General features: G+C 40.7%; 1 protein-coding gene across 2 annotated transcripts; it reads right to left on the bottom strand.

Moving 5' to 3' along the window:
* Window positions 1-666: 666 nt before the first annotated feature.
* LOC133483725 (inter-alpha-trypsin inhibitor heavy chain H3-like) lies at window positions 667-14085 on the bottom strand. Of its 2 annotated transcripts, none has more exons than XM_061785322.1 (20): window positions 13933-14085; window positions 10728-10885; window positions 10560-10664; window positions 10320-10482; window positions 10083-10193; window positions 9385-9513; window positions 9098-9214; window positions 8869-9037; window positions 8202-8327; window positions 7876-8057; window positions 7561-7749; window positions 6594-6733; window positions 6334-6494; window positions 5874-5903; window positions 5743-5784; window positions 5284-5397; window positions 5003-5207; window positions 4574-4749; window positions 4348-4459; window positions 667-4248 (listed from the first exon to the last, which is right to left on the bottom strand). In XM_061785322.1, the coding sequence occupies exons 1-20, from the start codon at window positions 14068-14070 to the stop codon at window positions 4119-4121; spliced, it is 2697 nt and encodes an 898-aa protein (XP_061641306.1). In that variant the 5' UTR covers window positions 14071-14085; the 3' UTR covers window positions 667-4118. The 2 variants fall into 2 exon arrangements, with proteins under 2 accessions (XP_061641306.1, XP_061641307.1); XM_061785323.1 differs by having other exon boundaries at window positions 4574-4674.
* Between the last annotated feature and the right edge of the window lie 2020 nt (window positions 14086-16105).

Raw genomic sequence — 16105 nt, 5'->3', positions numbered from 1 at the left:
TGATGTGACAATTCCATCATCAACATATTAATTCAAATTGTATTATTTCCGATGAAAAAAAGTCAATCAGGATCGCGAATTGTGTTTAACTTTGGAGGTTCCACTGTATGGGCCGGGGTGGGGTGGGGGGACGGGGGCGGTTGTTCCTCATTTTGAGTTCCAGAGTTCCATTCCTATGGCATCAAAGTAAGATTTTGATTAAAGCCGGAACGTGCCGACTTGTCATACCCTAATACTATTTACTACCTGGGCATTTAGTGGAGACTTACCCAACGAAATCCACCTCTTAATACCACTACTACCATGTCGAGATTGTAAAAACCATCAATACTATCCAAAAATGCAGTATAATTGCATGCAACTGTGCCATGTAAATTACCTGGAGTATTTCAGCGTCAAAAGTCATCTATAAATAGTCAGAAACATGAAATGTTTCTTTATAAAAGGTGTCATTCTTACCAGAGATGCTAATTAATAAAAGTATCAACATCATTACAGATGTGTTTTGCTAGTCTAGCTTGGCTTGGCTTGCTCTGACCAACTAATCAGATGACAGAATTTTTTTTTTTAATGTTATGGTGGGCCAACTTGCTGGCCCTGTGAGGCAAATTTGAAATCTGATTGATGAAAGAAACAGCCAGCAATAATGAGTCTGAAGACCCAGAGCAGATTACACTCACTCAGCTCATTGAAGCTGAAATTTAATTGGATGAAAAATAAATCATCATCTACAGTACATACGCATACAAGCAGCGCAGCCAAGAGAAAAGCTAGAGAATGAAGACAATAGACTCCATGTACCCTCGTCCGAATGACGTGTTGGCATTGTTCGCCGGTCGGCTTAATCACGTTATAGGTCCTGCATCCACAAGTGAGTAAACTGTACATGAGATGATGAGAAGGATTTTGTCATTTTTAAACTGCTCCAAAGTGAAGGCACACCACACGCGAGGTACACAAATCCGCTGCACACAACAGAAGCAGTAGCTCCAATCTGTATTCGGAATGTTCCACGGATCCAAACCATTTATACCGCGTGTATTTTTTGCCAGGTATCGGTCTCGGGCTTCTAGGTTTTCTGTGGAATATCCCATCTGTTTCATGCTTTTTAACATATTTTCAGTCCAGAAAATACACACAGCCATTATACATCCTGCTTAGTAAGACATATTGCGGACGCCTCAACCCACAATGCAAAGTGGTTTCCCAGCCGTATTTCATTAGGTTTTGTTAGACAGTGTTGTTTGCCATAGGCAGCAGAACACAGTAACAGCCAACTGTCCTGTATTAGCAGGTGTTCGACAAATTTTCCTATTTTTTATTATTTTTTTAATATATACAACGGCGCCCGTTGTTGCAATACGTGTTTTGGAAAACTGAGGTGCTAAGAGTTCACTGTTCAATTTAAACACAAGTCAACGCGAGATGGGAATAGTTCCTACACAGTGTCCCTTTAAGGCCACAAATACAAAACAATCCAAAGAAAATCCTACGGCGCTAACTGAGCGTACCTTCTGTTCTGCGTGAGTCATGCAGTCAAATGCTTTCCAGCACACAAGGGAGCTAATTAAACTCTTCACAGCAGACATACTGGCCCCAGTTGCCCCCAGATAAAATGTTGCACTGGTAAATTGGACTATATTACATTAACTTCTTACCTTCAAAGTAGCTTGAACTTTCTCACTTAGCGGGTTTTACACTGCTACTGTTGCATGTTTAAATTTGTTTTGTTAATTGTTGTTCTCCTGTGTTACTTCCCCTTCTTACCGTAGCTGCTGTTGATTATGACCTCACCTCTACCAGCAGAAATGTACCATTCACCTGACAACCTTTTTCAGCAGTGACAGTCTTGGGGTGCTGGAACGTTTCTTGTACTTGCTGGTATCAGCGTTGTTTAAAGACGTCAGCAGCATTATTGTAGTCATATAGCTTTCTTACTGAACGAAGCAAGAACTAAATTGTTAATTATATTGGAATATATTCCAGAAGGATACACTACAAAGACAAAATATTTAATGTTCGAAGTGATAAACTTTATTGTTTTTAGCAAATAATCATGAATTTATAATTTTATGGCTGCAACACGTTCCAAAAAAGCTGGGACAGGTGGCAAAAAAGACTGAAAATGTTGAGGAATGCTCATCAAACACCTGTTTGGAACATCCCACAGGTGAACAGGCTAATTGGGAACAGGTGGGTGCAAAGATTGGGTATGAAAGGAGCTTCCTTGAATTGCTCAGTCATTCACAAGCAAAGATGGGGCGAGGTTCACAAAGAGGTGAACCTCGCCCCATCTTTGCGTAAGAAAATAGTCGAGCAGCTTAAGGACAATGTTCCTCAACGTACAATTGTAAGGAATTTAGGGATTTCATCATCTACAGTCCATATCATCATCAAAAGGTTCAGAGAATCTGGAGAAATCACTGCAAACCAACATTGAATGCCCGTGACCTTCGATCCCTCAGGCGGCACTGCATCAAAAGCCGACATCAATGTGAAAAGGATATCACCACATGGGCTCAGGAACACTTCAGAAAACCAATGTCAGTAAATACAGTTCGGCGCTACAGCCGTAAGTGCAACTTGGAACTCTGCTATGCAAAGCAAAAGCCATTTATCAACAACACCCAGAAACGCCGCCGGCTTCTCTGGGCCCGAGCTCATCGAAGATGGACTGATGAAAAGTGGAAAAGTGTTCTGTGGTCCGACGAGTCCACATTTCAAATTGTTTTTGGAAATTGTGGACGTCGTGTCCTCCGGGCCAAAGCGGAAAATAACCATGTTCTGGAAGCAAAGTTCAAAAGCCAGCATCTGTGATGGTATGGGGCTGTGTTAGTGCCAAAGGCATGGGTAACTTACACATCTGTGAAGGCACCATTAATGCTGAAAGGTACATACAGGTTTTGGAGAAACATATGCTGCCATCCAAGCAACGCCTTTTTCATGGACGCTCCTGCTTATTTCAGCAAGACAATGCCAAACCTCATTCTGCACGTGTTACAACAGCGTGGCTTCGTAGTAACAGAGTGCGGGTACTTGACTGGCCTGCCTGCAGTCCAGACCTGTCTCCCATTGAAAATGTGTGGCGCATTATGAAGCGTAAACTACGACAACAGAGACCCTGGACTGTTGAGCAACTGAAATTGCAAGCATGGGAAAGAATTCCACCTACAAAGCTTCAACAATTAGTGTCCTCAGTTCCCAAACGTTTATTGGATGTTTTTAAAAGAAAAGGTGATGTAACACAGTAGTAAACATGACCCTGTCCCAGCTTTTTTGGAATGTGTTGCAGCCATAAAATTCTCAGTTAATGATTATTTGCTAAAAGCAATAAAGTTAATCAGTTTGAACATTACATATCTTGTCTTTGTAATGTATACATTTAAATATAGGTTGAACATGATTTGTAAACCATTGTATTCTGTTTTTATTTATGTTTAACACAACCTCCCAACTTCATTGGAATTGGGGTTGTACAATGAAGCATTGCAGCGATCGTTTTTGACAAAACAAGCCTACTCAAATATATCGAACCTCACTATTTTCATTCGTTATTGTCTTAAAAAACATACAGACTTTCAATATAGGTAACAATTATGCCACAGAACATTTAATAGTTAGTAAGAAAATGTCCTCGTCCTCTGTTGCTGACGTCAGCAGGCTCACGCAGGTTTGGACCTAAATAGGGGCGGGCCAAAATCTGGCTAAAAATCAACGATGTCATCAGAAAACAAAGCCTAAAATTACTACTGAGTCTATTTTTTCCCTGCAGATATCATTTTTAAGTACAGAACTATGGAATAAGTGCCAATATTCAAAGCACTACAGAAGTCCTTTAACATTCTTCACATTCACACCTCTCAACATTTATGATGGACTATTACATTTCTTTGGTCATTTTATCCACAAATTACTTTCAACACAAAACTAAAATAGCATTTTAGAATGAAAACAGAGTGTATAGCTGTTGTTGTTGTTGTTTTAGCTCCAGCAAGTGAAGATTTCCTTATGTCCTTAATGTTTTAATGTCTTTAAGTGCTTAAATAATGCAGTGTCTCACCTAAAGCAAAAAAAAAATATATTGTTTATGTTAATTAATGTTGAATTTAAAAAAAGATTTAAAAGAGGTTGGGCACAATGTAATCAGAGGCTCGCCCATCAATGAGACCGGCTCCATCATTGTCAACAAACCAGCAGGGAATATTTTCCCCGTTCACCACATCTTTGCTGAAGTCCTTCTGCCAATGTCTGCAAGGGAGAGAAACCCAAAGTCACGTAATGCGGCCAGGAATCCTCTTTAACCTTGCATGCAGTGTGAGAATGTTTAGCTTGACAGGCTCATCTTACCTGGTCACATTGAGTGTCTGTCCCTTCACGTACATGGTGACATCTGTTTTCTGCTGAATATTTCCCAAATCTCGGTCTGTCACTTCAAAATTAACACCATGGTAGAACTGGCCTGAGGTTCAAACAACATATGTTATAGCTATGCTTTATTTCAACTTAGTTGTAGTTACAAAAATGTTATGCGGAATGAGGAAAAAAAGGTCTACTCTTTTGCGATGGCTCCTACCTAGCAGTCCATGAACTGAGTGGGACAAATGGTGGCTGTCCAGAGTGTAAAAACCCAGATAGTTCTGCTGATCATGGCGTCGCTTCCACACCTTTGTATGCCTGATGATCATAAATTTGACTGAGTGCCTCAGTGTGACTGTGAGGCTACAGTTCTTTGTCATCTGAAGATCCATACTGGATGAGGAACCAAAATATAATGAGTAAAGTTTTATCATACATGGCACCAATGAAATTGTCCATCCCCCTTCATCATAATAAAACCGGCCAGTTATTTCATCATTCTCCATTCAACCAGAAAATAGCTCGCTAACTATTAAGCAGTTGGACACACACAAATACTGCACTCTGGTTATGCTGTATAACACAGAATTAGTTTCTTTGTAAATTTCAGATGACTCAAACTCCGTTACCCAACAGTTTGACTCACTTGGTGTCTTTAAGAGAGGCAAAATCTGTCCACAGTATCTTCTTGACCTGTTTTCCTTCACGAAACACCGAGATATCCTGAGTGTTCACCTCCAGCCTTACCCCCAGTGCCTTGTGGCTGATACCAAGACGACCAAAGTAGGTGTTCATCTTTTGATCTGGGACAAATTTCTTCTTGCCAAAAATCTCGCCATTCACAACAAAACCTGAAGGTAAAAGTGATTTGAGTCTTCCTCTTTATTTCTCAGGAAAAAAGATATTTGATGTATGCTAAGATGTTACCTGATTTGGGGTCTCTGACCAGGTTGAAAATAGTCCCTGGCTTGTCATTGATGTTGAAACACAAGGTGCCTTCCCTGTCTGGGAGTTCTATCATGAAATGTGGATCTCCATCCACTGTAAAAGTATAAAGGGTCATGTAAAAATACACAATGAATTCCTTCATTTTTTGTAAGCATCTTTTTTTATTGAACACAAAACCCATTTTTTTGTAGTCTAATATCATAGCCAATTCTTGCTCAAATGAGTGTTTAACTAACTTTGTCTTTTTTATTCCCAGTTGAAGACAATCAGTACACTAGCTACTACTCATTTTTCTATGCAGCTATAATTCAGGCGCATTTTCTTTTTTTAAAATCGGTTAAAGTCTGTCTGGAATTATATTATCTATATCTATATATCAATCTCTCTCTTTCTCTCTCTCTCTCTCTCTCTCTCTCTCTCTGATAATAGTGTAATTACCATTGGATTGATGCCGTGAACTTGCAGCATGGGCAGAGGAACCTGAGAAAAATAATGCACATTATACATACGTTGTATGGAAAGTAGTCAAGCCCAAAATGCAATGATTAATAAAGATAGAAGTATCATACCTCTTTGTCTCTCTGCTCTTTGTCGTTGATCTGTATAACATACAAAACACAAACATATGTCTAAATACCCAGTTCAGATTTGAGTTGCTTGGAATAAAATGTGGATAACTGCAAAGCTCTCACTTGTCTACATGCCAAGTGTCATTGATCATCAGAGTAGGGCTTACTTATCTCTGACAAAAAAGAAATGGCATATGAAAGTGCTGGTGAGGTTGCAAAAGGTTGGCTGACAATCGCCCTTGGGAGGGAACTGACAGTTTTAACTTGTACCTTGTGCTCTGACTGATAAAGAGAACACGTCAAAACAATGCCCATTCACACTGAAGATGCTGACTTTCAGTTTCAAATGGTCTTGTGTAAACTGCCCTTTAAAACCTACAGCATTTTGCTAGCCTTCCCATCTAGTTTGTATTCAGTAACAGTAGAATGCTGAATCCTAAAACTCAAGCATATCTTTGACCTTCTGTCAGCTTATCAGCGATGAGGGGGCTGTCTGGTCCGTCTTCACTTTCAGGCTTGGTGACCACCATGGAGGTGAGAGGGGTGACAAAGTTGTAGCGCAGCGACATATCCAAGGCCTTAGCTGTGAAGTTTTCCTTTTCCTGTTGACTAGCGATGCGACTGGGAGAAATGTTGGTTGCTTAAATATTACATAGAAAGCAAAGGTCCATTCAATAGTGGTAACAATAAAGCTGAGGGAGGCGTTCTAAATGAGCAAACCTCTTCTCCAGTAGCTGCTGAATGGTAAGGTAAGCCCACAGACGCTCTGTGAAGTCCCCAAAGATGTACTTGTCTTCTGGATAGATCACATCCCAGTCTGCCACTCTGGCCTTCCCCTGCACTTGGAAATCCCCCTCTGGCTGGAGGGAGAGAAAAACGGACCTTTTTTTTTTACTGGCAGGTGAAGAACAGTGTTCAGTTCAGGGATGCATCATGATGACAAATATAATACTTGCAAATGAATTCCAACCATTTACACATTTTATCCAAGTAGTACTGACTATCGGACATATCGCCGTTCACTTTGTCAAAGTGAAATCATTTGGATGTATAGTTGTTTGCCAACACTGCAGTGATTTTTGTATGTGGAGAACAGAGGTCGCAATTTTTTTATGGATTTGGGAATAATAGAATATCTACTCTACCTAGTCTAACCTTTACATTGTGTATGTTTATAACACACATACATCATTGGGATTGCCTACCTATAGTTGAACATTTCCGCCACTAGATTGAAAGATCACCCTTATTATGCTTTCGTCCACTTGTTATGCGAAGGAGGATACGCAAAATCCATGTATCAAAACTGTCTCAAAGGGTCATACTAGTACAGTGGACGAGATGTACCAACAAAATTGCGTTGTAAAATACAAATTCACAAAAATAAGCATACATGTACAAAATTTTTACAAAAGGTAAAAAGATTTGGTCCATGAAGTGAGATTTGAAATCAATGTAATTAATTGTTTAATAGCTAATTTACCATCCCCTATTTTGACCAGCAGTGGAAATATACCTTTATTGTCAGTTCAATAGTTTATGTGAGTGATGGCAATCGGCTTTTGTTTCGGACTTGGTCAAAAATGTGTTTTTAGTTTTGTTATTTTGTCAGACTATGTGGAACAATTGAAATGTAGTCCATTCACCACCAGGACAAATTGGGTTTATAACAGTGTCATTCACTCACCCCCTGGGCAAACACCTCCACAAGGAAGTTATCAAGCTCCTGGCTGTCATCCAAGCGACCAGCCACCACGATCTCAGAGCCGTCGAACAAATGGCTGTGGTGATTTTTGGTCAGGAAGTCAACAGTATTGCCAAGATAACGCAGGTTGACCTCCAAGAGCAGTGGACTGGACACTTCTTCATAGAAACCCTAGGAACACAAATCAAAGCCATATACAACATGCTGTATTTACTAAACTCATGACCAAAATTGAGCCTTTGCGTGATTTTTTTTCCCTCGCTTGAAATATTTGTACTATTTGTTTTTTTACTCTACTTGGAGTTGAAGAGCTGCATCTGAGGCCTCAAAGATTCTGCGGGCCAGCCCTTTATTTTGTTTGCTCATCACATCCAGAAAGGAGTAATCCACATCATTCCCAAATCCAAGACAGAACAGAGACATGTTTCCATCAATAGCCTGGCGTATATTCTCCTGGATTGATTTTAGGTTGGACACCCCTGCGTGTGTTAAGAAGCTGTGTGAGCATGCAGCCACATCAACCCGAATCCTGTAGTTATTTGGTTTTGCAGCCGATAAAATGAAAATACATGAATTCTTGTCAGTACGATACTGCCGTTCTTTCGCACTGAGATGTGGCTCACCGTGGTTTGGCATCCCATCAGTCAACAGGATAATCATATCCACACTCCTCTCTGGAAGCCGTTTGCATTTTCTTTCCTTCATCAGCATTGTCACCGCTTTCAATAGGGCACCGTTGATGTCAGTAGCTGAAAGACAAATCGAAAATGAGCAGATTAAAGATGACATCAACTGTAATACAGTTTGCACAGAGGTACCATTAGATACCAGTATCATTCCAGCATATCTGTAGTGAAGGTGATTCCTAAATATTATTTAAAATACCAAATAGCTCTTGAGCCGCCTCCAAAATTGCTTTTTTTCGCTTGACCCTCCCTCTGAAATAAAATGTACCTTTCTTTGTTTAATTCTAAAGGACTGATTCAGTAATATTTGTTGTAATATGTTTTTCAGATGCCAGAGTAGAACAGGGTTGTGTGAAACACAGAAGAATATATGACATATGACAAACAAAATATCTCATAAAAACTGTAAGGTTGATGCTTAAGAGGGACAAATCAAATTATATTATGGTTTATTAATTGTATTTAATAATTGGTGTTTTTTTTTTAAATGTTGGTGCCTCAATTGCCCTCCAATTCTGGAATGACCCATATACAGCAGATTAGGTTTAACCAGAGGCTCATGAAAAGAAACAAATGTTGCCAAACTTGATCCCACTCCTCTAACCTCCCCTCTCCTTCAGTTTCCCAATGTAGGCAACGGCATCTGTCACGTTCTCTTTTGTTGCTTTCATGACAGAGTCCTTCCAGGTGACAATCTCGGAATCAAACAGGATGACAGCGAAATGGTCGTCCTCATGGAGGTCCTTCAGAATGGCTGCCAAGGCGTCTCGGGTCTGCAAAAGAAGACATACTGTATATACAGAAATACATACAGGACTTGCCTACACAGTTACCTGTATTATCTTTTTGCCGCTCATTGAGCCACTCCTGTCAACCACAAATATGACATTTTTTGGAACTGTGGGTAAGTCAGGTGGAGAGAAGAAGTGCACAAAGTAGCCGTTTACCACCTGAGGAAAAAAAAATATAGATAGCACAAGCAAACTTTAAAAAAGTCAAAATACCAGGCTGTAAAGGAGCATTGCAGGTGTAACTGTATGATCCAGGTTAAAAAAAAAAAAAAAAAAAAAAAAAAGCACAGCTCTATGTTGCAGATTGAAAGTATCAGTGGATGTCTGACCTGGACTTCCCCAAGGCTTTCTTCTCGTTTGACATCATACTTGACAATAAAATCTCCCTCAACTCGAGTGCCCTCACATGACGGACATATCCTCTGTTGTTCCATTGTTGGTGAGAAAGTGATGTGGGCCTGTAATACAGACACATCCACATGAATAGGTCAAAGGAATTACTTTGGTAGTGTGTTCTGCGTCTTTCGCCCTTTGGAATTGGCGTGCTTTTTAAAATGTTTCTATAGATTTTTTTTTTTTTTTTACAACACTTTTTCCAAAAGGAGGATCATGAGCCTCAACACGGGGTGTCAAGACAATTTGAGAAATGATGAGGACTCCAGCATCAATAACATGTTGGCGCTCGTTGTCGAAGGTAATTATTGTGTTTCCCAATCCAAATTGAAGGTGTTCAGCTCATTCAGGACATCTTGGGAACTACCGTATTAAACACATTCTGATAATTCCCAAAATCCCACACTTTTCACAATAAATAACCAAAATTGAACAGATATTTTATAGCTTTACATCTTGACCTCCTCCTTTCAAATTTGTACTCATCAAGATGAATTGATGTAATGTGTATGAGGAGTACCTCCGACACGAATTACGTTTAATGATCTTATGGGAACATTTGTCTCGAAACAGGAAAAAAAGCGTCCTGCGATGGATTGGGCTCAAGCTCATAAATTCCACCATAAAGCTTTACCTTTGTGTTTGTGACAGTTTTGTCCACCAGAGGGAGCAGCTGATTGGTGAGGAATGTTGCTGTAGCATCCACTGAAGTGAGGCCCTGCGGTTCAAATATGCTAACTGTGATCTACACACACACACACACACACACACACACACACACACACACACGATGTCACATTTAAAAGGAAATACATTGTTGTATCATGTTGCTCCTCAGTACGTCATTATGAAGACTCAAAAATAATATGACCTGAAAGTCTTGGACCGGTTGTTTGGGTTTCACTCGGGTCAAAATCTCATACTGGCCCTGTTTCCTCAGAAGGAGCTCCTCGTAGGTCAAAACAAAAATGATGTTACTTTCCGCTGCAATGTTGACAGAGACTGAAAACTGCTCCATCTGTCTTCCAGATGCCCTGAAATGATTTGTTCGTAGCGCTTTAATATAATGTGCTATATCCTGTATCCTCCTCATACACGTAGTCCAACTTACTTGACCAGTCCAGCCGTTTTTCCTGAAGAAATCGCCTTCTCATACTCTTGCTTGGCTTTCTCTTTCTCCTTTACCTCTCCAACATAAACTTGACTATCCATTTCGCTGAGTGGTAAAAAAGGAGTTTCTCTGTAGCATACATTCTAACATAATTCATTTTAAACTTACATGGTGAAGTTGGTTATGAAGGCCGTCTTTGGAATCTCCACTTCGAAGACGATTTCACGCGAGATGTTGGCTTTGTTCAGAGCCTTGGAGGTCATAACGGTGTGAGCGAAACGAGACGTCACCGCACAGTCAACTATGAAAGTGTGCACCTCGACCATCTGACAGGATTATTGGAACAGTTGTCATTGGCCTCATAATACCTAATAATACATAATATACATAATCATGATTACATAATACATAATACCTCATAACGCATAATACTGTGGCACACCAAACAACAATCAAACAACATACAATATTGATGGAAGACCGACCCATATGGTATTATTAAGCAACAAAATCAGAAACAAAGGTCCAACTGACCATTGTTCATTGTACAGTGGAACCTCGATAAAACGGACCCCGATATAACAGATATCGGATAAAACAGACCGACTGAACAAGGTGTCCAAAAATAGTTCCAATTTGTCACTTGAACTGCCATTGACGAAGTATGTTAGTTCCAGAATTGGCCGCTGTCTTTTTACTGGCGCTGTGGCGCAAAGCAGGCAGAGAATGGGAGACACGTCATAATAGATAGCCAATATGACTAGATGCAACTAAGAGATGTGCCTATGTGACGGCCATGTTGAATGTGGCAACATTTCTACATGGATGCCACAGTGGCAGGAGTTTATCTATTATAGTAGCATATCTAGCATAGTGCTCACATGGATGGCTGTGATGTTAACGCAAAGAGGAATATGATACACAAGTCTCTCAAGTTTGGAACATGCTATTTTTGCTAAAGTAACAGTTTTTTTTTTTTTGTCAAGCCGTTCATCTATGGCAACGGAGGTAGAAATAGTAAGCACTTGGCAGCTCATGAAAGCGCCTCGCCTATGATGAGTATGTCAACAATGTCCACATAAAGCAGACCAGCGGTTAAGTTCAGATACATTTAGAAACTTTTCCAACTTTGTACTATATTGGGTGTTTTAGGCCACGAAAAAAGTACAAAACAATTTTGTACTATACAGTAATATGGGTGCATATGGCCACAAAAAACTGCTTCAATGTACCCAACAATTGGCTATAATGGAAGACCTCCACCCCTATTAGGCAGTTTTATCAAGGTTCCACTGTACACTAGCTTGTTATTTCACACATCATTCAGAAAGCCTTCGAGGCTTGTTTTCCTTACAGTCTCAGAGTTCGTGTTTTTTTTCTGAAACACAAACAAATAAAAAGAAAAGATAATCACGTTTCCTTTAGTGTTTTTTTTTTTTTTTTTTTTTAAACAACATTTTCAAGTATTCATTGATGTGTTGCGTGTTCAGGGAGGCTATACTATAAATGTGTGGACAGGAAATAACTTTAAAAAAATAATGAAAGGAAGGGTTTTATTAATGATATTTTCCAGGTTGTGTAGTCAATCTCAACTCATAATCCTTCTTAAACACAGCTCCTATACATAGCCACCTAAACTAGCCTAAATGATAACCCGTTAAAACTATTTTCAATACTTGACTGGTGAAAGGGGCTGCATGGTGACCTAGTGGTTAACATGATTGCCTCACAGTTCTGAATTTCTTGTTTCCTTGTATGGGTTTTCTCCAGGTACGCTGGCTTTTTCCAGCATTTAAAAAAAAACAAAAACTCTTTCTTAGGTTAATTGAAGACTTTCTATTCTCCACAGTGTGAATGTGAGTATGAATGTTTGTTTGCCGAAATGTGCCCTGAGGTCTCTCTACCGAAGTAAGCTGGTATGCTGTCTGTTCCAGTTCACCTTCAACCCAAAATGACGACAATGGGTATAAAAAAAGAATGGATGGAGCGCCAAAAGGGATTAATTAACCACAGACTGAGGGATGGGCCTAAACCCAAATATTTCTTTATCAATTATGGAGGAATTTACAATTCTGGAAGTCTGTTGCTCAATTTAATCATTTTGTTCTGCAAACTAGCAAAGACTTAGTTAACAGCGCCTCTGCTAGTTGCAGCCAAAGTAGCGCACTCCGTTTTCCATCAGTTACTTCGAAAAACGATATATTAACAATCGATTCCACACAATCATCGGGAGTCGTAACAGTCAATCAATAATTATTATGCAGATCCCTATTGGCGACCTAGTATATATAGCCAACAGATGTATTACAGATTATATTGTAAATAAATAAAACGGAATATTTTAATTGACTTTTGTCCATATCGGATTCCTATTATAAACAAAGATTGCATTATTACTGAAAAGCGTCACATGAGATTTAAAAAAAAAACTAACCAAATCAATTAATTATTTGACAAAATTAAGAAAATGTTTTCTGATTGAAACATTTTGGACCATCTGATAAAAGCCACATGAATTAGACTCCTCGTCTAAATGCTGTAGTTTCTGAAAATCTGTATCTGGAATCACAAACACATATTTATACAATTACTCCGGCTTCTTTGCACATTCCAAAAGCATGTAGGTTAGGTTAATTGAAGACTACAGTGGTGGTCTACAGTATACTGTATGTGGCCTTTTATTGACTGGCAACCTTTCTGGAGTGTAATCCGCCTCTCGCTCAGTCAACTGGTATAGAAAATGGATGGATTTATACAATATAAACATATTTGTACATTCAAAATGTCTAATTGGTATGAAGCAATCTTGCACATAGAATATCTCCGAATTGCTTTGTGCTCTTTTGAATATAGTTTGCTTTCTTTTTATGATACCCGACTTGTTTTATTCCTGGCATTTCATATGACTTTCTAAATGCTATTTTAAGATGTTTGAATGGAACTTTCAAAGTAAGAACACAGGGCAATAAACATCATGAGTGCTAAATCTTACATGAATGCTATTTGGGGTCAAACAAACAAACAAACAAACAATTAAATAAATAAACAAATACATAAATCTTTGTTTTGAATAGCTTTAAAGTTTTGTTTGCACTGGCACTAGCTTTTAATTCGGTTCTGAATCAACTGTGACTTAACTTTTCTCCTCTTCAGCACCCTGACAGCTGTGCACCCTAAACAAAACTTCTTTGCTTATGTTTTGGAAGATATCCTCGCTGCAGCTGACGAGTTAAAGGCCTGATATTGGCTCTTGAAAATGTTAATACAGGCATTCATAATGCATTCTCTTCAAAGTATTCCACCAACAGTTAAAGTAAAAACATTGTTTTAAAAAAAAAAAAAATAAATGTTGCGCATTGAATATTAGAATTACCTCTACAAGAGCATCTCTGTGGGAAACAAGCAGAGCTCCTTGCCCCTGAGCGGCAAGCACAATGCAGACACAAGCCCATAGTAGGACTTTCCAAAACACAGGCACAACCGTGACAAGGAAAGGCTGATCCGCATGCATGGCTGAAACAAGTGTTTTGGGAATTCAAGGCATGTGAAAGAAAGTCTTCCCAGAAGAACTTTACTCCTCCCACAAATGTTCCTGGAGGCGGAACCTCTGTTTCTACTCTTGACAGTATGAGTCAGTAACTGTTAATGTGTGTTTTCCCAGAAACTGGCATGTGTGGGATGGAATTAAGAATGCATAGGTTTTCATACCTCAAGTCAAATCGAGACTTGTCCATTTGATTTGCTGCGTTTAAGAAAACAACGACATCATTGTCCAAACGGGAAGCCATACATAAACTGTGACCAGAAGCAATGTTTGTTTCTTTGGTGAGGGATCATAACAGTGCTGATGTGTAGCTCAGCTATTGTTGTGTATTATGGGAGAAATGGAACAGACCAAAGATGAAAGGAAGCATCCAGACTCATGGCAGCAACATGAAAAGGAAGCCAAGGCTAATAATGGTATGACAACATGATGAGGAGCAAATAGTAACAGTGGCGGCTGCTCAGTAGAGGGAGCTAGGCCCAACTGCTGCTGAATCGCCTTGAAAAGAACAAAAGTTATCCATCCATCCATTTTCTGAGCCTTTTTCCTCACTAGGGTGGCGGTCGTGCTGGAGCCTATCCCAGCTATCTTTGGGCGAGAGGCGGGTACACCCTGAACTGGTCGCCAGCCAATCACAGGGCGCATAGAAACAAACAAGCATTCACACTCACATTCACACCTACGGGCAATTTAGAGTTTTCAATTAACCTACCATGCATGTTTTTGGGATGTGGGTTTCCTCCCACATCCCAAAAACAGGCCAGCAGGGAGACATACTTTCTCCAGCATGTCCTGGGTCATCCCCGGGGTCTCCTCCTGGTGGGACGTGCCCGGAACACCTCACCAGGGAGGCGCCCAGGAGGCATCCTAATCAGATGCCCGGCCACCTCATCTGGCTCCTCTCAATGCGGAGGAGCAGTGGCTCTACTCTGACAGAGGTTCTCACTCTATCTCGAAGGGAGGAAACTCATTTCGACCGCTTGTATACGGGATCTTGTTCTTTTGGTCACGACCCACAGCTCGTGACCATAGGTGAGGGTAGGAACGTAGATCGACCGGTAAATTGAGAGCTTCACCTTTCGGCTTAGCTCCTTCTTCACCACAACGGACCGACAATAAATCCGCATCACTGAAGACGCTGCACGATCCACCTGTCGATCTCACATTCCATTCTTCCCTCACTCGTGAACATGACCCCAAGATACTTGAACTCATCCACTTTGGGCAGGATCTCAGGGAGAGGGCGTGCCACCCTTTTCCGACTGATGACCATGGTCTAAGATTTGGAGGTGCTGATTTTCATCCCAGCCGCTTCACACTTGACTTCGAACAGCTCCAGTGAGAGTTGGAGTTCACAGCTTGATGAAGACAACAGAAATACATCATCTGCAAAAAGCAAAGATGCAATACTGAGGCAATCAAACCGGACCCCCTCTACGCCTCGGCTGCGCCTGGATATTCCGTCCATAAAAGTTATGAACAGAATCGGTGACAAAGGGCAGCCTTGGCGGAGTCCGACCCTCACCGGAAATTAGTCCGAATTAATGCCAGCAATGCGGGCCAAACTCTGGCACCGGTCGTACAGCCCGTACAGTCCAATAACAGAACACCACTCGGGTTCTGATCGGAGGGGGGTGGGGGGCGTTCCTCCCAACCACGCCCTTCCAGGTCTCACTGTTATTGCCCATGTGAGCAATCTCCCAGCAGAACGATGGAGTTCCCAGTGGGAGCATTCTCCAGCACCCCTTCAAAGGACTCCAAAAAGGGTGGGTACTCTGAACTGCTGTTTGGTGCATTGGCACAAACAACAGTCAAGAGCTGGGGGACAATAAGTAAACCCGCACCTGCTCGGCGCCTCTCATCGTGGGCAACTCCAGAGTGGAAGAGAGTCCAACCCCTCTCGAGAGGACTGGTACCAGAGCCCAAGCCGTGTGTGGAGCCAAGCCCGACTATATCCAGTCAGAACTTCTCGACCTCACACACCAGCTCGGGCTCCTTCCTG

Source organism: Phyllopteryx taeniolatus, chromosome 9 (genome assembly GCF_024500385.1).
Source record: "Phyllopteryx taeniolatus isolate TA_2022b chromosome 9, UOR_Ptae_1.2, whole genome shotgun sequence".
NCBI classification, from domain to species: Eukaryota; Metazoa; Chordata; class Actinopteri; order Syngnathiformes; family Syngnathidae; genus Phyllopteryx; species Phyllopteryx taeniolatus.
The sequence above is the reverse complement of the archived record's forward strand: the minus strand, read 5'-3'. Positions and strand labels throughout refer to the sequence as shown.

Excerpts from the sequence above, each read along its gene's own strand:
- LOC133483725 (XM_061785322.1), bottom strand. The coding sequence starts at position 14,070 with ATGCATGCGGATCAGCCTTTCCTTGTCACGGTTGTGCCTGTGTTTTGG. Across the intron at positions 9,514-10,082 it reads AAACTGTCACAAACACAAAG|GCCCACATCACTTTCTCACC; the intron begins GTAAAGCTTTAT and ends TCTGTATTACAG. Across the intron at positions 5,785-5,873 it reads AAGAGCAGAGAGACAAAGAG|GTTCCTCTGCCCATGCTGCA; the intron begins GTATGATACTTC and ends TATTTTTCTCAG.